This window comes from Oryctolagus cuniculus, chromosome 2, assembly GCF_964237555.1.
Source record: "Oryctolagus cuniculus chromosome 2, mOryCun1.1, whole genome shotgun sequence".
Taxonomy (NCBI): domain Eukaryota; kingdom Metazoa; phylum Chordata; class Mammalia; order Lagomorpha; family Leporidae; genus Oryctolagus; species Oryctolagus cuniculus.
Window position 1 is genome coordinate 122,056,235 of NC_091433.1, and position 23,961 is coordinate 122,080,195.

General features: G+C 37.2%; 1 protein-coding gene across 7 annotated transcripts in view; it reads right to left on the reverse strand.

Moving 5' to 3' along the window:
* CTNNA2 (catenin alpha 2) overlaps positions 1-23,961 on the reverse strand; it is a 1,267,385-nt gene that overhangs the window by 23,192 nt on the left and 1,220,232 nt on the right. For 6 of the 7 annotated variants that reach the window (XM_051842711.2, XM_051842709.2, XM_051842712.2 and 3 more), the window contains 3 exons: positions 21,602-21,707; positions 16,588-16,722; positions 6,611-6,754 (listed from right to left, as the gene is read on the reverse strand). In XM_051842711.2, coding sequence (XP_051698671.1) covers positions 6,611-6,754; positions 16,588-16,722; positions 21,602-21,707 — 385 coding nt within the window. The remainder of the gene's footprint in view (positions 1-6,610; positions 6,755-16,587; positions 16,723-21,601; positions 21,708-23,961) is intronic. The other variant, XM_051842710.2, reaches the window with a different exon arrangement.

The window sequence follows — 23,961 nt, forward strand, 5'->3', positions numbered from 1 at the left end:
GTAAATTTTCTGAACCTCGTATTCCTAATATTTTTACAGGGGATGATTGTGTCTTTCACTGGACAAAATAGGAAAACGGTTTTAACAGTGCCATTATGACACTTAATTCACTGCCTGGCACACACAAACCTACAACATTTCCTGTGAGTATAAGAATAATGGTTGGTATTTACTACCTACAATTGTCCCTCTAAGAAGAACTATTCCAACTTTAAAATGTAAAATCCCATAAAGCTTGTTAATAGTGTCTAACAGTGTGCAAACTGTAAGAATTGTCCTTCAACTTTAACATAAATATCTTATTTTAATATTATTTCAAAAAGACATGATATTGTCTAACATTTTTCAGAACATTCCACTCTGCTCTTTCCCCCTATCTCCCCAGACCTCTAACAATCAAAAGCATGTTACTGTTTTTGGCTTGGCATTTATTCAGACAAAAAAGGATACATGTCAAGGTAAGTCATTTTCCCTGGGAAATTTCTTGAACCACCCCATGGTTCATTTGCTTCGGGAGTCAGGGCAGAAGGACAATGATGTAAGAAAGCTTTTTCAGTATCTTTAGTTCAACATGCTTAAACTAATGTGTTCAATTAATGGCAGGGTCTGCCATTCTAGCAGTTAATATGCTTCTAAACTCTAACAGTATCACTATCTGCCCAAAGATTTTATTACAGTAAAAATACCGAAGATTTTGGCAATCTGGAAGAGATGAACTATGTACAAAACAATACGGGGATTAAATCTAGAATTCATCCTTGTGGCTAGGTGCAAAGGCCCTCTTCCCGACCCACTCTTAGGTCTGAGGAAAATGAGAAGTCTGTGGTCTGGTGTCTTCCTCGCCTACATCTTTACATACTTTCTCTAGCATGCTATTCGGCTTGATGGGAGTAGGGTAACAGAAAGTGTCCATGGAGAGAAGATTGGAAGAAATTTCGCACTTCTGAGAAATTATCGATTCTAAGGTATAGTTACATCAAATATTTTTCCAACACAGGGCATACAAGTCACAGTCTGCATTGGCATGGCATAAATGAAATAGTTAAATGACTACCAAAGAATGCCATTCTTTGTGTGCCGGACTTTTTCTGTCTTGGCATAAGTTGGAAGGTTTACAACTACTTACCTTCCATCTTCATTGACTTCTGACATTGAAACACAGCAAGGAAAGATGAAAAACAGCCTCTTAAATGTTAACAGTTTCACACCTTTCCTTCAAGGAGATTTAACAGCCTCCCTTAGTCATTCTTTATGTTTAATAATCAAAATTTATGCACATTGTCTCAAGGATATTATATTACTTGTTACTCCTATCTTTCCCAAACCTCTTTTTTTTTCTGAAACTTTTTGTAAGAACTTAGAAACATGAGTCGGCTTTGCTGCCTTGCAGGGATTCTGAAAATGTGGGGTGTAAGTGAATCAACTGGTGTGCCTCTGGGTTGGCGGGGGAGGCCATTGCAGATACTAAGATCTTACTCCTTCTAATCCTGATGCCAATAGGTGTGCACTTTGGTGCAGGATTCTGCATTTTAATAGCCTCTTTTCACTCCTTCTTCGGTTTGGGATGCAAATAACTTGGTTCATTTTGAAAAACACTAACAACAGTATAAGTGTAACAACAGTGTAGGGCAAAAAAATTTTGACACCCAGCCCCAAACCACTTTCCGGATTTCATCTTTTTTCCCTCCCCTCTCTGACATTTTCAGGTCTACTCAGTCTAATATATGAATACCACAATACCATGAATGCTCTGATTCTCTTTTGGAATGTTCCTCTCTGTCCATTTCTACCTGAAAACCATCAATTCCATGAGGATTCCTTATCCCTGAAGGCTCAAAAAATAAATTACTCCTTTAACAAGGCTTTCTCCTTTTCTGCATGAATAATAATCACTAAAATATATGCAAAATAATTTCTCGATATTCCATCATAAGTATTGATTTGTGTCTGTTTCATCTATGAATCCATAGTACATTTGATAGTGCATAGCAAATGTTAAATATTCAAGAAACATTTACGGTGAAGAACCTTAAAAATCAAACCAAGATGGAGTGACTTAAGCTAACACTATTAAAAACAAGAAGTCACCTTTGCCCCAAATAAAATTAAAGTTTAAAAATTATAGCCCTAAACTTTTTCCCCCAAAGCTAAAATTAGGTGCAGCTATAAAAATAAGGGACCCTATGCTTAGCTAGCTGTGACACTTGTGCCTGGCTGTGCTAAGACCTAACCCAGTTTGTATGCCTCCTAATACTCAAATAACGGTGTGGGAAGCGGGACGCTGCTCTCCCTCCAGGGGAACGAAGGGAGCGAGACGTCGTCCCCCTCAGGGTGAACAAGATGGCGCTGGCAGGGAAAGGAACTGCTAAAGAAGTAAACAACAAAATGGCGACGAGGTGCATGCCTCCCATGTGATCCCGTAGCTGATTGGATAGAAGACGCATGCCTTTCACATGATCAGCTCACGGATTGGACTGCTGTGTGCATGGACACTATAGTGCTTTTGATTGGTCGCTGCGGGTATATAAACCGTGTGGCTTTGTGCTGGGCACACTCTCTGGACTCCAGAGTTCAGGAGGCCCGTCTGCACAGGTGCCGAATAAATCCTCTTGCTTTTGCATCAGCTGGTCTGGACTCTGAGTCTTTGGGGTGTGCCTCTCAACGTGTTAGCATCCTCACTGCGAGGGTCTAACAACTGATTATTTCAGGGACAGTTTGGGGTAGAAGACGACATGTGTTGCCTTGCCTCTGGGTTGATAATCCTAATGTCTCTACCATCATTTAATTTTCCATAATTAGTTACTTGAACCTCTTTTGAGAAGTTAGTTCTATGCCAGCACTTTGTAGTTCCCAAGTAGACAAAGTGATTTCCTAAAATGAATTCTACAGGTTAATTTTTATCTCAGAATAGGAACTAAGAGACCTTTCACTGGGTGATCTAAACCAAGTCCTTATTGTCAATATGGGTGAACCCTGCTCAAATCCATAATCTTTTTCCAAGTGTATACAGAAACCAGACTTGGAAAATTATATGAAATTTTACTTAGCATTTAAGTCCTATCAACTCTCTGTACAGTAAGCAAGAATCCTGTCCCTTTTTACAGTTCGGACAGAGTAACTTCTGCTTAGGAAACGATCCTGGCTCCAGGGATTCTCATCTTCTGGAAATTCCCATCACCCTCTACTAAGTCTGACAATAACTCCAAAATGCTAATCCATTTCCACTCACAAAATAGACAGGGTTAGTCTTCCTCTTGCTTTCATAGTTGTATCTGTGCCTTTACATACTCGAGAAAATGACTGCCTGATTTTATCTTTATGTATAATAATAGCAATCATTCCTAACAGGTCTATCTTACCTTCTGAAGTCAGCACGTGGTTAGTGGAATGAGTGTTCAGGGAAACTAAAAGCAAAGACTTTTTGTTTTGATTGAAAGCAATATATCCTGAGCTCCATTAACAAGTCTGTGGTCCTGTAAACTTAGAATTCTTTCCTGATCTTCTGATGTACAGTAACACAAATCCCAACCACTCGGTTCAAAGTCAGCTAAACGTCTCAATTTTCACAAAGCTATCCCATTCATCCAGATCACAGGTATATTTCTTAGTTCTTTGTAAGCACTTTTTATTTTTACTTTGGAGTTAGCATTTGGCCTATGACTAAACTCTTCCAGTTCCTCAATTTCAGGAGCCAGGACCCACTTCTATCGCCATAGAATACTACCCATGGGCCAGCGCCATGGCTCACTTGGCTAATCCTCCCATATGGGCACCAGGTTCTAGTCTCAGTTGTTCCTCTTCCAGGCAGCTCTCTGGCCTGGGAAGGCAGTGGAGGATGGCCCAAGTGCTTGGGCTCTGCACCTGCATGGGAGACCAGGAAGAAGCGCCTGGCTCCGGATCAGCGCAGTGTGCCAGCCGAAGCAGCCATTTTGGGGGTGAACCAACAGAAAGAGGACCTTTCTCTCTAACTCTGCCTGTCAAAAAAAAAAAATACTACCCATGAATTATAGCAACATGGCATAAGTCATTTGAATTTCAGAGCCCCCAGTGTGACCAGCTCCATCTCTTACCTGTGAGATAAGGGTATTTATAAATCTCAAATCATTGGAACATAAACACATGTCACATACCTATCATGGATTCTGCAGTGCTTCAAATGCAATTCATACATACATTTCTAACTTGTTTATAGTTAGGTTAATTAAGTGATACTGTGCATTTTAAAGAACACAGGTGGAGCTGGTGCCATGGCACAGTGGGTTAAAACCCTGGCCTGCAGCATCAGCATCCCATAAGGCTGCTCCACTTCCAGTCCAACTCTCTACTAATGCACCTGGGAAAGCAGCGGAGGATTGCCCAAGTGCTTGGGACCCTGCACCCAGGTGGAAGACCTGGAAGCAGCTCCTGGCTTCATATGAAATCTGGCCATTGCGACGACTTGGGGAGTTAACCAGTAGATGGAAGACCTCTGTCATAACTCTTGGAAATAAATAAAATCTTTATAAAAAATAGGCTATCTATCCATCTATAATTGATCAAGTAATACTACCTATCCATCTATAATTGATCAAGTAATACTACCTTAACTAGAGTGTACATGTTAAGCCCTAGGTTAGGCTATGTTTATTTGATTTGAATAATTAAGTCCAATGTAAGGATTATATCTCATGGACAATTCAGTCCTTTTCTTTTACACATATCCTTGTAAATCCATTGTAAAGTCCTAGGATATTTGAACAGGAACTCCTTACAATATCTCCTTCTAATTTGCTCTGAGTTACCTAACCAGTCAATGCCAGAAGTAAGAGTGGTATACAGTGTTCAGACCCCAAATTAATACAGCTTCCGTTACACTTCAACTGTCTCATTTAGAGTATAATATATGTATGTATTTTTAAATTATAACTTCAATACATACAAATGGATTAAAAAAAAACACTGAGCACCACTATAAATGAAACATGCACATGAAAATAAACAAGTGCATGCACAATGCATTCCATGAGACTCTCTGAATTTGCACAAGTGCACAATACAACCGTTCTTAACTCACGAAGTTTAAGGATGATTGTGTTCCAAGAGTTTGTAAGATATGAGCATTTCTTACCTTGCAGCTGTATAAGGGGTTGATAAAAGACATTAAAGACTTGAGCTATGATTAGACATCAGAGTGTTCTGGCACTGGAGATTTGCTTCTACCTGGGTTTCCAGGGTCTAGTACTTTTAATGGAAGGCAGGTCAGAGACTCAGTGGCTTAACCCAACATACCAGACTTTGGCACTGTTGCCCACATTGCAGGATTATGTTGACTGCAGATGAGAATTACCCACATCCTATTGTCAAGTTATGGTCCTATTTTCCCTCGCTGAGCCTGAAATCTTCGTCACTGCAGTTACTTGAACTTCAGGTTAGAAAACCGAGGGGGGAAAGTAACTTCAGAACCCACCCCACCGGCCTTTCAGGAGGCCAAAAGGTAAGGGCACTAGCTCTAATGCAGGTCACTATAAAAATACGTAATACTGGGATGTGATCTACACATACGAGGAAGCTTTTGATGAAAAAGGACTTCCTTTTCAACTACTCCCAATTTTCCAACATCAATGTTTATACATGGCTATTCCACTAGAGGTTTATACTTTTCATAATGCCTATGATCCATACCAGGGTGCCTTTATCATACCTCATGAAAAATAACAGGGTGTCCATGCAAATTGTCAAACCCTTTTGGAAACATTGACCGTGATGCTTTGATACCCCAAAAGATTTAACCAGGTCCACGATTATCCTAACATATAAAAGCCTACATGGTGACATTTTTAATAAATACCCAGAATAGAACAAGAAAGTGAGAAAACATGCACACTCCAGTTGATTTTTCCTTCTAAATACTAAGGCATATAAAAGAACTAATCAGTACTAGAAACCAAAATGAAACAAGGAACAATAAGTTTTCAACTTCTTAACTACCAAAACAGCATCAAGGTCATGACACGCAACCAAAGCAAATGAGCAAATTTAATTGTGACCTTGAAAGGGCTGCAGCTTTACAGTTGCAGAAACTGACTTTTTTGATATTGAACACTTAGTGAATGCAGTAGGAAGTTATTACTTATTTACAACAAAACAAATTTAGTTGATAATCCTCATGTATGGGTTTCCTTACATTTGTCCCCACAGTGTTAGAAAAGCCAACTGATTCTCTGGTGAACATCAATAAAGGATATCCTAAGACCCTGAAATCTACCAACCAAGACTACATCCTTCTGACCAGTTTTCCTTACAGAACCTTACAAAAAGTCTACAGAATGGATTCATTCCACATAGGTCATGACTTTCAGTCTCAATGGCAAGTGAGACTGAGAAGTAAAGGAATGAAAATACCTTTTTCACTTCTCAAGTTTAGATCACAGTTGAAGAGTATTTCTTATCAGTGCTGTAGAATCCCTGAGCCCTTTAAAGAATAAACAAATGGATACTTTGCCCAAAGTTGATTAATAGGAAGTAAGGAGGGCTTGAGTAGATACATTTCACTTCCTTGGATTCCCCCACCCCCATCTTCAGAATCAATGATTAAAGTGAGAGGCATTAGATTAGAAAGGAAGTTACTCACCATGGAGGAATCACTGCTTCCACTCCGGATCGGAGCTCCCTCAGCACAGGTTGGGAGGTGGGTAGAAAGTTGACTAGCCCTGCCCCCATCTATGACATCACAATCTACCTCATAAAAGGTAGTGAAAGTGCTCTGAACTCCTGTCTGATTTCCGAGAGATACAGAAAAGAGAGCATGAGAGAGAGAGCAAGAGAAAAAAATAAAAAACGTACCCTACTTGGGAAGGGGTTAGGGAGGTGGAAGAGGGAATGGGTTATTGGGAGAAAGAGGTAAATGAAAGAATTAGGCACCGAAAGAGATACAGTGGGGCCTTCTTGAGTTAACCTGCCAGGCCTTTGGGATTCCTCATTGGCTCTTGAACAGGCAAAGGGACAATCTGGGAGGAGGATGATGAAGCATCCTGCCTTTTCAGACATGGTAAGGGACAATCATGTTGGGATTCAAAAGGATGCATCCACTATTTAAAGCATTGAAGATCACCAAGAGAAAGCAAGGGCTGCAGCTCTTAAAGCCTGGAACAAACCACGTGTAGGGTTCTCAGATGCCTTTCTTAAAGGTTCCAGTGCCCTGCTGTGTGACCTTCGTCAAGCTCTCGGCCTTGGCACACTTGGCCAGCATACCATACTCAAGGGATACTTACCTCATTCTCTGGGATCACTGTAGGACTAAAGCAGGCATTACTCCTAGAACTGCAACTCTTCTTACTCGTCATTTTTGTACCCAAGGATGGGTTGCATAAGGACCATAATGCAAAAGATAAGCCAATAACCAATGCTTTTTTCTACCTTAGAATTTTTAAGATTCATTATAAAATATTATAGAAAATCGTTAAGTTTTTCTATGTGCGCTATAGGTAATATACATCTAAAAGGAGTAGTTAAAGCCCACCTTGTAAACTGCTTTTAAAAAGTCTGATAGCATGATTTCCGTTATCCTAAGACTGCTCTACATTGTCACTCTCAGAGGTCAACATATGGCTCAATGATGCTGACAAAACATTTTTGTCACAAGGAATTCTGCTCCAGTCATAGATCTATTTCATGTCTGACTGGAATTTATAAGGAAAATCAGACACAGGGTATGATAATGTGTATGTTTTTCAAATGGTGACTTGGAAGTTCAAAAACATGAAATAATCAAAGTTATCAAGTACGCATTACACACACTAAAGTAATGGGTGATAGGAGGAGCAGAAAGAGCTTAATGCATTCACACAGAAACCAGACTGTCATCTGTTTAGTGGAATATATGAAAAGTGACACCATCTCTTGCCACAGAAAATATCTTAGATGATTGAAAATAATAGCTTGCGATTCATGGTACCATGTGTAAAACCCAAAGCCTATTTCCATACACGGATAAAATTTTAAGCCCATATATTTCTTTTCCTCATTCTTCAATTCTTAGGTTACTAAATATATAAACACATTATAGTGATTGCAATTTAAAATTGAGGAAAATTGGCAGATTAGGGAGCAATTTGAAACACAGAAGCTACCAAATTCAAACTAATTATGAATTTAGCAGCATTATTTCCATATTTCACTTCACAATAAACTTTAAAAAAAAATAAAGACAATAGAAAAACAAGTGTCCATCATTAAGAAGAAATACTTCTGATTTTGACTTTTTTTGGTCCTTTTCTAGAGGAATCAAGCCATGTATTCTATTTCCATGTTCTGTACTCTAGTTTAAATGCAAATTACATATTTAACAGCTTCCTTTGTGTAAGATTTTGCAATTAGTGGCCTGACAGTTTTATTTTTCTCAACTTTTGCATAGATCATTGACTAATTGGCTTATCTTTGCTTGTTAATAATTTACAATAGTCTCATTTGATTTTATAAATTAGGCATCTCATTTTCTTATTTTAGAGAATGTTAGTTACCATTGCATCTCAGTTTCAAATATATTATATATTAGAAAACACTGGGATCATCTCACCTCAAAAAATTTAGAGGTCCTTCAGTTTAATTATGCACTTGACCATTCTTCCAATAAACTGATTTTTACTACCCAAGAAAAACAATCCACTTATCTCAATGTTAGAATAAAAATGGAATTATTAAACACTTTTAAATATTGAAGTATAACAACTTGAAATCAGATTATAATCTATTGGTATTTTTCTTATTATTTACCTATTATTTATTTGGAAATGGAGAAAGACTTCAGGAACCCAATGCAAAACTAGGCTGCATCAAAAGGATGCCAAGTGGTGAACTGTGCTGACCTTTCAGTGCTGAATTTAGTATGATTGGTTGTGATAATGCTTTTAGTTATGATATTAATTAAAAGAACAAAACTTTAATTGAAATAGGATGAAAAGCCAGGATCATGAACTTTCTAAATCTTCTCAGGGTCTAGCCTCTTGATGTTGCTCATGAAAAGTAAGTCTCACTGTGACTAGATTTACCACATAATTCACCCAATATACCATAAATGAATGAGTAGCCCTTTAAGACTTCAAGATATGAAATGATTAAGATTCTGTAGTCAAGAGATCTTATTATTGCTGCACCATTATCATAAGACTGGCTTAAAATTTTTGTTTGGGAAGAAAAAAATTAACTTTTCAATATGAAGAATTATGAAAAGCCAGGTCAAATACTTTACAAATTACAAAGTAATTCAATGTGGAAGACATGATCAGGCAGTTGTCAGACAACTGGACCGAAATGTCATTATGGAAGAGAAACACTTCAATAACGGAGGTTCCAATAAATGTTCATAGCAGCAGATTGGAACCAGGAGTTCCTAGATAAAGAGATCATGTTTTGATTTTCTTTTATAGTAGTGTCTCACATACAGAAACTTGAGCTGAAAAGAGTACATGATTCTTAGGAAATGAGGCTGACTGGAACTTCTCCAAGACATTCTCTCTCAGTTGCAAAATAGATTTGCCAAATAAAATGGATGAAAGAGGTCAAGAGACAGGTTATACAGATTTGAAGGAGTTCCAATCGAGTTCAGCATCAGCAAGGCATCTGCACAGATGAAGGTATTTGGAAAAAAGTAATAACATAAGACATAGCATTGATGATGAAAGAAAAGATTAAAGTCTAAATTAAGAAAGCTTGTCCTCAAGGAAATAGGACCAGGATGAAGTATCTGAAATGTATTTATTGCCCAGAAGGAAAATGTTCAAGATAGAGTCAACAATGTGTCTTGAAACAGCTAAAGGATTCTGAACTAAGAAAACTCCGTATTGCCCATTCAGAAGCCTTTCTGATTTATAAGACACATGGACTGTAACGTGGCACGTACTTCTCTTCTGAGCTGTGATCACAACCATATTTATAAATCATTTACATTAGACTGCAGAAAGCACTTGATAAAGTAATCTGTAGGGACAGAATGCAGACGACAGTATGTTAAACACAATTTTATTTCTAGAATGTCGTGAACCAAAAAAACAGTGTATACAGAGATAGCCATTAACAACAGATACCCTGCTTTTGAGCCAGGAATCTTAGACATTTATGTAACCTGAGAAACTAAATGGAAAAAATAAACATATACTATAGAGGCTAATAAAAATACAATGCACAAAAAAATTTGTATTCTTTTAAAATAAATTATTTGGTATTAGAGATAATACCCTGACTCAACCAGTATTTATCACTGTGCCTTTTATATAAGTAAGGATATAATAAAAATGCTGAGTTCAAGGAATCAGAAAATATCCTTTGGTGAGCAGGAAATAAATGCAAACCTGTTAAGCCCTGATTCTTACTTGGTTATTAGAAGTTACTTGTGGAAACACAGATCTCTTTATCAAAAAACATTATCAGAATTTTATCCAATCTAGTACTGAATAAAAAACCCTGCCTCAGTTTTGCTGTGGAGTCTTATTTTAGTCTTGTCCTCCTAAGGGAATGGAAAGATGTGCAAAATCCATAATGTAATCCCTAGATAAGCTTTACTGGATGATTTATTATCTGTCTTCTTCTTTACCTTTTTATATTTCTTTATATCAACTTGTTCACATTTTAACTTTTTTCTTCAATAGCTGTATGTCCAAGAATTCTTGGGACAAGTCCAAATAGGAAGAAGAAAAATCATAATAGATGTAGTTAACCAATTTTAAATAATCTACCAGTGTATAGAGGAAAATCAGAAAGCAGGGTCTATATTTATAGACAGCATTTCCAAGTAAATGCATTCAATCAAAATTGTAGCATCCTGTAATTACTTCATTCAATATAAGGGAGTAGGTACATCTGGATGACGCTTGCATATCTAAAACTGGTTCAAGATAGAGAGTGTCAAGTAAAATAGTTTCTGAGACACTTCTGAGCCTTAAGTATTTAAAGTAAGATTTTTAAATTATATAAATAAATAGATATATAAATAAATATATAAATAAATTTATATAATAAATAAAATACAAAACATCTTAGGGTAATATTGGACAATTATTCTATATGAACCAATACTCAAAATTATACTAAGTCTTATGGGAAAAGCAGTATTTCTTAAATAGGCTTGCCTGGCTTTCAGAGATCTCAAAACATACGTAATCTTTTCTCATCTGAGTGCTTCCTGTTTATCCAATTTCCACGTTTTCACAATGTATTACTTAATTGGCTGCCAAAAAATCCTCAGGATACAACCAGAATCTATGGCATTAATTAATCAAAGATTAAGGTATCAATTATTTGCCTTTTATTTGATTAGAGGCTCCCAACACTTAAACTTTGAAGACTCAAAGGGATCAAAGTTCAATGATGGCATCTTAAGTAATAGCCTTAGTTTTCCTTAAGTTACTAACACCTTCTGCTATTAAAAAATAATGTACTCCAAATAAAATACAAGTAACTCTGCCCAAAAGATCATGTGAGGCAATCAAATCAACTACCTGAGTAGATGAAAAGCAGGCCCATCCAGGTCTCCAGGTAACACGCAGGTGCAGGGCAACCGACAAAAAATACTTTCTAGGATGCCTGACACCAAGAAGATGTTTACTGTTCTTTTCAAAATTCCTATGAATTTCCCATTTCTTCCAAAAATAAATGTCTGTGATAGGTTCAATGTCATTTTCATCATCCTTGGATAATGAATTTTCACTGAAAATCACTTAAGGGCTGATTCCCCTACAGGGCTTGTACAAAAAAATAACCACATATACTGATATGAATATAACAAAGGAGGCCCTAATCTAGAAACCAGATTTTACATATTTTACTAGTATAACACTTTGGAGAACAGCTAGGAGAAAGATGGAATCATGTAACAACTCATTTTATTAGCCAAGAACTGTGTGTGCCAAGAACTACTTTAATTCTATAAATGATAAGTACCTGTATCATTTTGTTTCTGAAAATCTTCACTATTGATTCAACTTTATAATCTCAACTTGTTTTATTTTACTCTCTAGATCTGAACATTCCAACTTTCCCTAGATTAGAAAAAGTCAAAATAGTTAGTAGCTACCTTCTGGATAAAATTCTTTTGAACAGCTATGAATGCCTGATCACATCTCCTTTTGTTTAAATGAAGCACAGAAATGCATTCTGTACCCACATCTAGGCTAGCAATTTAGATATTTTTCCCTTTACTACACTTTGATCACTGACGCGAGCCAAGAATTGACTCTACACAGAATCAGAAAATACAAAATACCAAAAAAAAAAAAAAAAAAAAAAAGTGGGGGTGGGGTATTACATGAAGTACAGGTTTGTACAATTAGATGCAATGCTTATTGCAATAACTGTTTCATCCCGTTAGAAGACACTGGCATTTTTTTATAGATAGGGAGATTACAGATTTGTTTCAATTAAATTTGTCATTGAAACTACATTTTTATATATGTATAAATATGACATCCATTTTTTCTTTCCCAAAATTGTATCAGATCAGATAGGTCACATTTATCAACTGTATATTCAGGTCTGGATTTTATTAACTATTGAGGAAGTTAGAAGGTAAATAACAAATCCTATATATAGCCTTGCTAATCTGCCAGGGTCAAGTAGGATTGATTTGAATATTTTAAAGTTTTCAGCATATGTATGAATTTTTTCATCTATCATGACAAATATTCATTGTTTTAGTATCAAAATGTTTTGAGTGATGTGATACAGACAATAACAATTATCTATAATTGATCATTTCTTCTCCAACTTTGACTTTACCAATTCAAATCCTATCAATTTCACAAATTGTATCTGCTCACCTTGTCCAGCTTCTTTCTAAAACCCCAAGGAGAGTGATTCAGATTGGGAAAGGGAAAATTTAAATGGCCAATAAACAAGTGCATATTAGGACAAGTTTCTCTATTGCTCAAGAATTGACAAGAGCTCCATTCAACCAGCACGAGGATTTAGGTTACTGTTATCTCACCTCCAAACTCTGCTCACGTATTTTGTTATTATGCAGAAAATTTATATATAATAAACTGTATTCAATTTTTTTTTTTTTTACCATTTACATGTACATCAGGTATAAGTTACATCCAAGTCCTTCCTCCTCTGGCCAAATTCCTGGTGAAAGCAGGATTACTTCTCCTGTGCTCTGGCTTTATAGTTATAATGGAGTGCCCATTGGATTTGACCTTAAATTTTTTGATGATCTTTAGCAGTTTTATCTGAACACTTCGTGTTCAGTATGCCTAACTGGAAGGGTCTTCATCTGTTTTTCCAATCCTGTTTGCAATAATATACAAAACATACATCTTTGGGTAGCTAAAGATAAACAAAGGTCATGGAGTGATTTTTACTATTCCGGATCTATGTGCAAGTCTCTACTTTTACCTCAAAGTGTCCATTAAATCCTCTGAACCTTAATAAAAATTAGTCAAAAATAAGATAACTTACTATCCAAATGATTTCCCTATCAGTGCATTGGTACTTATATGCATACAAAATAGTATTTACATACTTGGAAAGTCTGACTCAACCTTCTTCCCGTGATAATATAATGCTGTCACATTGACTGGATATTATCTGTAATAAGCTAGTTTATGATACGATCTGATTAAGGTTCTCTTTTCTTTGTCCTCTGTTCTCTCTTTATGCCTCTTCCCTAATACCCTCCTTCCTTCCTTCTCTTCAAAATTTTTTTTTTCCAAAAAGCATATCACCTGGCTTAAGACTTTAAACAAATGCTCAAACAAGCTAACGGTAAAGCCAGTTTATAAACTAACTGATGTTGAATTTTCTGAACTCAGTGCCCCCTACTATCATGTTCGCATTTCTTCTTTCCATCAATTAAAAACTCTTTTTTCTATCCCATTATTTCCTTAGTAACCAGGTTGAACTGACTGACTTGCCAAAGCACGATCTATTTTGAGATTTAATAAGAATGACACATTTAAGCCACTAATAATGGTTTAAGCCAATGAATTGAAAAAAAAAAAAAAATACTGCCAACCAAAAAACTAATGGGGCTTCTTGGCAGTGTTGTAAATGAGCATACAAAGACACATCCTGGACTTCCCCAGCATGACTCAAGGAGAGCTTTTGTACTCATTTTCCCCTGTAATCTGTCAAAGACACAACACAACCTGACTTCCCCAGTTTGTACAAAGAATTACATAAAACAAACATGCTGACAGGATGTGTAATTGTGCATTTTGTTTAACATATGTTCATCATGTCAGAATGATACAATGAAAACATGGCTCTATATTTAAATCTTATTTTTTTCAGGGCAAAATGGAAATAATCTGTCCGAATCTCTTTTGCTTTTGTTGGTACTTCGATTTCTATGATGTTTTAGAGAAGAAGCCACAGCACTGATTCCCATGTGTAAAAACACATGGGACAGAAGATTCAAGTATTTCCTTTTTTTTTTTCACTACACTGTCATCTACAATGGCTTCTCCCGAAATATGCAGCAACTTTGTCATGCTAGACAATGAAATAAATGGCGTCCAAAGCATGAATGCAACTTTCTTGGCAAAATCACTGAAACTTTGTGTGTATGGAGTCTCACATTCTTGACTCTTGACTTAGAAGCCGTCAGTTGTGGCTATTTTGCACAATGCTGATATTGATTTTTTTTTCCCTCCATTTGCCTTCAGTGAAGGAGGATGAAGAATCAGATGGAGGCAGAAGCAGTAAAGACAGCAGACTACAGATGCAGGTGTGGCACCACACAGCAATCAAGCTTGGATAAATCATGAGGAGGCCCAGAGCAGGCCAATCACTGAGCAATACACAGCAAACTTTTATAATGCATTCGACTTAGAATTATTATAAAGGTGCATACCATTCCTCTAAAAGAAGCCTTCTCTCATGCAAGGATTTATGGACTTTGCCAACAAGACCCAAGGAAGGAAACAGGCTTCTTGATGGTGTTCTCAATGTCAAACACCTCTGCAAATGCCAGCAGTGCAAGTGATAAAAGCCAGTGATGGTTTGGACTACAGCTACATGAGGGAAAGACAATGGAAATGAAGTCTGGTGGCAGTGACGAACAATGGGAACTGAGAGGATGATGGAGAGCAGCTCTGCCGGTAAAATATCACCCAGATGAGGTTGCGGAGTCAGAGATCCACAAAGATGCTTTGTGCATCCACGTAAATAACAAGATTGGGAAGGTAACAAATGAAAGCACACGAGGCAAGCTGAACAACAAGCACTCAGGTCCACAGGTGCCATACACAGATGGACATGAAAGCTGAGTGGAATGGGAAACTATGCCAACAAGGCTGAAGATAAGAAAGGAAGCAAGGGAGATGCAATGTTTTGATAACTCCTTAGCCAGAGAATCTTGGCGATTATCATCTTGGCAGAAAGGACACATTGCAAGACAGATTGCTCTTGGTTGTGGAAGAATGTTGAAGCAGGATCTTTTTGGAAAAGCAAAGAGGTGACTGTGCTTTGGGAAGAGGCACAAAATAGCCACTCAATTGGGCTCTCAGGTAGGACTGCATGGAACAAGCTTTCCAGATGGTATTTTCATGCAAGCCAGATCAGTTCTTTTCCCAGTTATGTTTTCCACAAGCCAAACCGATTCGTAACTAAAACATTGGGTACAAGAATGATTTTTACACCTTTTTTTAAACCAAATGGTCAAATTACTAAATTTGCAAAAGTAGATTCCAGAAAAACTTAGTCTCATGACAAGCCTGATTTTCCCAAGGCATTCTCTGTGACAATAATGGCATGTTCCTGATAATACCACACTTAAGATGGCAGCAGGATGGTTGGCTGGGAAAAGAACCAAAGGTGACACAGCCACACTTCTGAACTTGCAGATAATTTACAATAAATGGCACCCTGTGTTGAGAAAAAGGGACTGGGGGAGGAAAAGCCAAGGTGAAGAATCTCAATACATACATTTGGAAATCTTGCCAAGAAATCGTGGTTTTTCTAAATATTTCTTGAATTTCTCCTTTCTATGTATTTGATGAAAATGATTTAGATAATTTATATTTTCATGAGAAGGGAAACAGTGAAGTGACTGAGGAAAGGATATATACTTGTTAGTGTCTGACAACTATATTGGGTTTTGGCAACAGCACATCAACCTATATTAAATTCCAACATCTTCTGGCTTTCAGGGGTTATTGATAACCTAGTATGCATTGGAACCTGATGAATGAATTCCTATTGTTTTCCATCATCTCTAATATGTGAAGACAATCCACACATAGAGAGGTTGGCTCCTGAACAGAGAATAAAAATTAGTAGCTTTAACAAAGCAAAGTACACTCACAATGAGTAAATATACAGAGCCCCAAATAATTGTAATAGTCACAGCTTGGCAATGATTTCCCAGACTATGAAATTAGTTTTCTTGTGAGGAATGGTGATTTTACAAGGCTAGTATAAACACAAGGTAATTGGAAAATCAAATTGCTCTTTCTGAGTTATTGTAAGGTCTGGAATAATGGTGATAACATTTACTTTAAAAAAAACTCTGAAATCATTGCAGTTTGGTGTTTTTAGCAGTACTGTTGCCAAGAATGCTTGCTTTGAAGTACAACAGTGAGAACTTAACATTGTGAAGCCCAAGTCCCAGCTTACCCCTGATACAATGAGCTCTCCTCCCAGATTCTGCACTTCTGCCTTCACTTTGCTGCAGATATTAAGTTGATGGCAATACAAGGCAATTCGTTGAAGGTAGGCTAATAAATCCTGCTTACATGCTGAATCAGGACACTGTAAAACAAAAAAAGCAATCTCAATTAGTACCTACTCTTCAATTTCTAACACTTGCTATATCAGGGATACAAGAAACGAAGGTTTCAGTGTTATATGCCTTAATTAAATTCATTTAACTTAGCCTCTTCATAGTGCATTTTTGAAGGATCACAGTCAGTGGTTTAGAATGGCTAGCTCGGGGGTCAGCACACTGGTGTACTGGGCTAGGCCTTCACCCGCGGCACCAGCAGCCTGTATGGGTGCCCGTTTGAGTCCCCGCTGCTTCTCTTCTGATCCTGCTCTCTGCTACAGCCTGGGAAAGCAGTAGAAAATGGCCCAAGTGCTTGGGCCCCTGCACCCATGTGGGAGACATAGAAGCAGCTCCTAACTCCAGATTGGGCCATCTGGGGAGTGAACCAGCAGGTGGAAGACCTCTCTCTGTCTCTCCCTCTTTCTGTTTAACTATACCTCTCAAAATCTTGCAACAACAAAAATTTTAGAATGGCTAGCTCTTTTTTTATACAATTTAATAAAAAAAGGTACTGAAGGTCTTTCTTAAAGGCTTGCTGTAGACTTCTGTTTCTGTTCATGAATATTTTTAGGAGTTACATTCTCAACTGTAAAGAACACTAAATATTTTATAGTTTTTCTCCTACTTTTGTTCAACTTTCACTATATGAAAAGCTATTTCAATGAAGAAAATCCAAGCACTGAATGACAGAATTAACTTGTTCTGTGTAGCAATCTCTCCGTTATTACGTAGGTGAGAATTTCAATTCAATTAGTTGGAGAAAAAAAGTCAATTTGTTCATTTGAGTTTTCTGAGAAACACATCATTCACTAAATGAAGACTTTCATATTGTAATATTTATCAAAAGCTTAGCAACATAATGAGCTTCATTTAAATGAGAAACTCTGAAATGGTTCATGACCACTGTAAGAGAAACAGTTTGGACACAAAGAATTTGAAGCCAGTTGAGATGAGTTCATAAGAATTTCAACAGAGCCCTTCAAGAGATGTACCATAAGACAGATACTGACTAGGGAATTTGAATTCTCATTGTGACTTAAGTGGGTAGACATCCATAAAATACACCCTAGGCTTAGCTGAATGCTTCCAGAGACATTTATGTGACTCCCTAAAACATATCTGATACTTCAAACCAATGGCTACTAAGTAATTGACATATTTCTATTGCTATCAAATATTAAGCTTGAGCTGCTTCCAGACCACTCATTAAATTGTTCTGACTCCAATTTGGCACTTGTAAAAAAAATTTACATTCACCAGATCCTTGTTGAAATATTTTAAGAACTAAGTACCTAGAGACTAAAAGTATGCCATCTTTTTGGAGTAAGACCTTGGCAGGAAGACTGAGCTACATGTCCTTCAAGCTTAAGGAAGGACATGGTTTCATCAACACTGTAAAGTCAGTGGCTTCATGTCACCATGTACAGAATAGACAATGATGGAGTTTCTTTCATATACAACACTTACAATGTGTTTGTTTTTTCACTATGTATCAAGAAGCAATCTCTCACACTGTTTAATTGCTTTCTACATGTACTTAAACCTGTAATATTTATTCTACACTAGAGGCCCATATACTGGAAGGAATTATCTTTAAAATGATGTCTCCCCAGAGAGCTGACAAAGATTTTGATACAAAAGCTCTGTAGTAAATTACACAAAATCTTTTAAAAAAAAAAAAGAACTTATCTATTTGAAAGGCAGAGTTACACCAGAGGGGAGAGAGAGAGAGAGAATGAATCTTCCATCTACTGCTTCACTCCCCAGATGGCCACAGTGGCTGGGACTGGGCCAAAAGTCAGAGCCAGGTGCTTCATCTGGGTCTTTCACGTCAGTGGTAGGGGCTCAAGTGTTTGGGCCATCTTCCACTGCTTTTAGCAGGAAGCCGGAACAGAAGTGAAGCACACGTACAATTGCCCATATGGGATGCCAGCATTGCAGATGGCTTTACCTACTACACCACAATGCCAGCCCCTAAACTGACAGTTCTATCTCAGTGTAATAGTAATTAAAAATACAATTGTCAATAAAAGGTTTATATTGCATGCATGTCTCAAATCTTCACAAAATATTTTCAGGCAAAATGAAGGTAACCACCCTACTGCTTGACATTGCTCATTTAATTCAATGCAGTTAACACAGGCATAAAAAAGGCATGGTGGTCCAAGAAACATAGGAAACAGATGTGGATTTTAACAAAGACATGACCTATGGAGTTTAAAACATTAATAAAAAGACACAAGTAATTTCATAGCTATTGACAGTACAAATGCCTCAAAAATGGGCACCAGGAGTCAGCCATGAAGAGCATTCAAATGCTTGGACATAGTCTCAAAAATAATTTACAGTCTTGGTATATTATGTATGCTTTGTTTTCCACTTAGCACAACTGTTCTGGGCTATGCTTCATGTTGCCTCATTTTCGTAAGTAAGTGTCTAAAAATTTTAAATCAGGAATGAAAATCAAAACCAAAACTGCTGAATTTGAGCCACCTAAACACACTTTCAGCCATTGAGATTCAAAGCATAAGGGAAAAGCCATTCAATTTGCACTCATGTGTCTTCTCTCAGGAAGAAGTCCTTTCTAACAAGTCTTCCCAGAGTCACCTGTGTCTACTCACTGCACACATCCTAGGTCCCTGCAACCTTTGCAGACAAGAAGGGCATTCTTTCTAGGCAGCGATTGGTCTGTGTACTTACATTCAAGCAAGTTCATTGTCTCACCTCTCTTTTACATGAACTTTCTAGAACAGATATGACATTGTGAACAGAAGCTCAGCTTAGGCTGTGTAGCCTGACAGTTCATACTGCTCTGAAATTAGCAATAACAATGATTTGGTTCTCAACTCCTACAAATTCTATGCCTCTCTTTTTGTGTGGGTGGGAAGGGGGCAATTCTTACATGGGGTAATGAAGAGTTATCTCCGCGAGTCAATGTTTCTCAAAAACTCTAAAGTAAAAAACTCTCTCTCAGATTAGCCCTACTATATGTAAATGAAAGTTAACTGAGGATTTATTAGGTCTTATTTTAAGTGCAGTAGTTTAAGCATCTGAAGGATTATAGAGTCTGGGATGTGAGCTGCAGCAGCAAATGTTTAAAGGACCAACCCCAATACTAATGAGTGAGGGAGGAAACCTAAAATAAGCAGCACAAAGACACAGAAATCATAGGACTAAGGCAATCGATGATGATGAAGAAAGTAATCCTGTATGTTTCAACGTCTCCAGAGTGCATCACTGTGGTGGGGACTCTAACAAGGAAATTCATGTACATAATATATACTTTTGTTGCAGAAGCTTACATTGTATTTTAAGATACATTCCATTTGAAGCGGTTTACGTGTAAACCACTGGTGATAAAAGGATAATCTTCAGTTATCTGGAAAAGCCTATTGCCTAAAGTGCCCTTAGAAAAAATGGAACACTTCTGCACTAAGATGTTTAGCCAAGGATTTGAGAGTCCCAGCTGAAGCCACATAAAATGATAACTGTGGAAATAAACTCAAAGATTCAGGTGAGACAGAACTATTTTTATCTACAAGCATAACAGACACTGAGAATATCATTTACCTCTGATGTCTTTGAGTCTGTTAAAATTTCTTGATCATGTGTATATTGAATTTGTCAGAGTACAAATTATTATGAATCATGAAGAGCATCCTTATTTTGAGATCAATATTAAATAATAAGAGGGAAAGTTCTACTTTCTTATTACCACACTTGAAAACATGGTGCCATGACAAATCTCCCAACCTATGCTTTTATTCCTTCATCTTCCAACCCTCAGCTCACTTTTCTTGTCAAGGTGTAGTCCTTTGCCTTCCATTGCTTAAACAAACCATCGCATCATAGCCCATTACACTGATAAACCTCAGCTCTGCCTATGAGGCTGGTTGCTCTTTTTCTTCTAGTATTCACAAATTAAACAAAAGAAATTCCCTGGGAACACCAGAGAAAGGAAAGGAAAGGAATAAACTTAAGAACTTTTTCAAGGATAGATATTGCTTTACACCATTTATACCACCAGTTGGAACACCTACATCCCACAGAGTGCCTGGGTTCAAGTCCCAGCTACATTGCTTCCAATCCAGGTTCCTATTAAATTTGTACCCTGGAAAGGCAGCAGAGGATGGCTCCAGTACTAGAGTCTTTGCCACTCACAGGAAGACCTGGATTGAGTTCCTGGCCCTTGGCTTTGGCAAGGCCCAGCCCTGGCTAAGCCTTGGCCATTGTAGGCATTTGGGCCATAAATCATAAATTTGGGCCATAAATCAGTGGATAGATCTCGGGAGATATTCTCTTTCAAATAAATTTTAAAAAATGATCAATAAAAAAATCCTAAGGATACTGTGTGTGGATGTCCAAATTTATGGCTAGCTGGTCTGACATGAGGGTGCTTCCCAACCCCAATGTATTTTTCCAAACATGTAAGCCAACATAAAGTATATTTTTAAGGGGAGTTTTAATTACAAATTTCTATTAAAGATAATATTTAAGCAAGACCCCAAGAATGAAAGTAAACTCTGCTTTCATTCTCACTCCTCCCCCGTTCTTTAGAGTAATTGACTTTTCTTGGTGAAGCCTGGGATTACACATGACACTAGGAGGCTGTATCTCCTAAGCCTTGGGTGCTTTTCTTTCTTAAGGAATTTTGGTCATGGCCATAAGCCTCTCTCCGGAGCAGCACCTAACTTCGTTATCATCTTAGTATGTGAGCAGAGTCAGACGCTGGTATGTAAAATAGTAGTGATGCTCCACAGTTTGTTCTTCAGAAGCACTTTATAGTGTACATAAAACTGATTACAGAACCAAGTGCTAATTAACAATTCCACTCAGCATGTGCCCAGCTCTTCATGCTTGTATTACCTGATCAGCCACGGCGCGGGCTAATTTGTCCATTCGAGAACCTGCTTCAGCAATTTTCTTGGCAGCATTAATGACATCAGATGTATTTTTCAATGGGCCTTTACCTCTAAAACAACATACACAACATAATTAGAAATCCACGAAACAGACAAAACTACCCTCTCCTTTGTCTAGGACTGTGGTTTTGGGCTTCATTTGGCGCTGGCCATGTTTTAATGTTAATAGTCCACTTCTATTCATTTTGAAGAATATTTTCTCCTATTCTGATGCGCATGTTCACATTTCATCCTTTGCATTAATTTCCATTTTTTTTTTTTTATTTCTTTGACAGAGCTATAGACAGTGAGAGAGAGAGAGGCAGAGAGAAAGGTCTTCCTTCTGTTGGTTCCCCAAATGGCTGCCATAAAAGATGATCACCCTAAGAACAATAGAAATTCAACATATAAATCCTTATCATGTACTTGATAATATATACACACTACTTCATTTTATCTTTGTAACAACCGTAGCAAGGAAGTGTTGCCATTCCCACGTTAGTTACAAGTTACCAAAAATGATCAACACTTATTCATACCATAAGTGATAAATTATAAGCTTCAAGTACAGTCTTAAAAAATAAATGCATCTGCATTTCCTCCATACCATGTCCATTACACTGTTTCATTTTTGAATTCAGTTTAGCATTTTGAAAAATAATTATTTCTCTTATATAAGCTGAAACTGTCCACAATTTCAGAATTTCATTGGCTTACATGTTTCTAGTCCTTGACTTATGATGGAATATACAATATATGGTATGACAGTAATTGTCTTTATTCTCCCAAACTATCCCCCTATTATTTTCACATTGGGTCTTCAATTAGGTCACCTATTTAATACTATGTCTTTCAGAATCGAAAATGAATCTTGATGTGATTGGAAGGGGAGAGGGAGTGGCAAAGAGGAGGGTTGCGGGTGGGAGGCACGTTATGGGGGGGAAGCCATTGTAATCCATAAGCCATACTTTGGAAATTTATATTCATTAAATAAAAGTTAAAAAAAAATACTATGTCTTTCAAATATTTATTATAAGACAAAGTAGATTACGATGCATCAGCAATCTTTACATGAAATGCAGCATGTAAACCTTTCCATTTTCCTTTGTTCAGAGGTAAATAAAGAATCAGTATGTATATTGACTTTTCAGCTTGTTACTTATCCTAGTTTCCTTCCTTATATACGTCTAATATCTAATGCATTTTTAAGACTTCAAGTCTCTATTCCTATAGGTAGAAATGTGGCAAAATGTAGTGAAGAACTTTCACAAGTGATTTATTTTGACCATGTAGAGTTATACAAAGTGGACAATGATAACATTATGTAATGACATTTTACAAAATGCAAGACTTAAAATGGCTCTTGGTAAATAAATGTAAACGAAGTGCATTTTGCCCCATTTTGGTAATTAAAGTGCTATGAATAGGAGAAAACAAGTACTGAAAGGTTAAAAAAAGGTAAAATTGAAATACCTCAGAAAAGAGAAATTTAAAGTTTTATAAACCCGCTTTCCTCAAATAAATGTAAATAGATTTGAAAGCCTGAATGATCCAACTTTCTAGGAAAACACAATTTACCAAACCTGTTAGGAGATTTTGAATAATCTATTTTTAATAGCTTTTTTAAAACTTTTATTTAGATTTTGAATAATCTAAACAGTCTCATTTGCATGAGAGAAAAATCTGTTAAGAATGAACTACTCAAAAGAAAAAAAACCTTTAGTAAATACAGCTAGTGTCTAGAGGGATTAACTAAACCATTAGAAAATAAAAATAAAAGCTAACTCCAATGCTATTTAAACTTTCCCAAAATGCAGGACAGGAAAGAAATAGTCAAAAAAGAATTTCATTAAGCAATGTAACATTGATATTGTCAAAAGCAGCGAGACAAAATATTTCAAGATGTATATTTAGGTAATAAGATTTTTTTTTTTAAATGAAGGCAAAAAGAAAACACAAAGATGCAAAGTGGCATGGAAGTGATAGAATCAGTATGTACAGGGATGTCCTATGGACCTTTCACCTCGCCTTCCCCAGGGTCAGCATCTTATATAACCATATACAATAGTAAATGCGGCTGGCGCCGAGGTTCAATAAGCTAATCCTCCACCTAGTGGCGCCAGCACACCGGGTTCTAGTCCCGATCAGGGCGCTGGATTCTGTCCCGGTTGCCCCTCTTCCAGGCCAGCTCTCTGCTGTGGCCCGGGAAGGCAGTGGAGGATGGCCCGAGTGCTTGGGCCCTGCACCCTATGGGAGACCAGGAGAAGCACCTGGCTCCTGCCATCGGATCAGCACGGTGCGCTGGCCGCAGCATGCCAGCCGTGG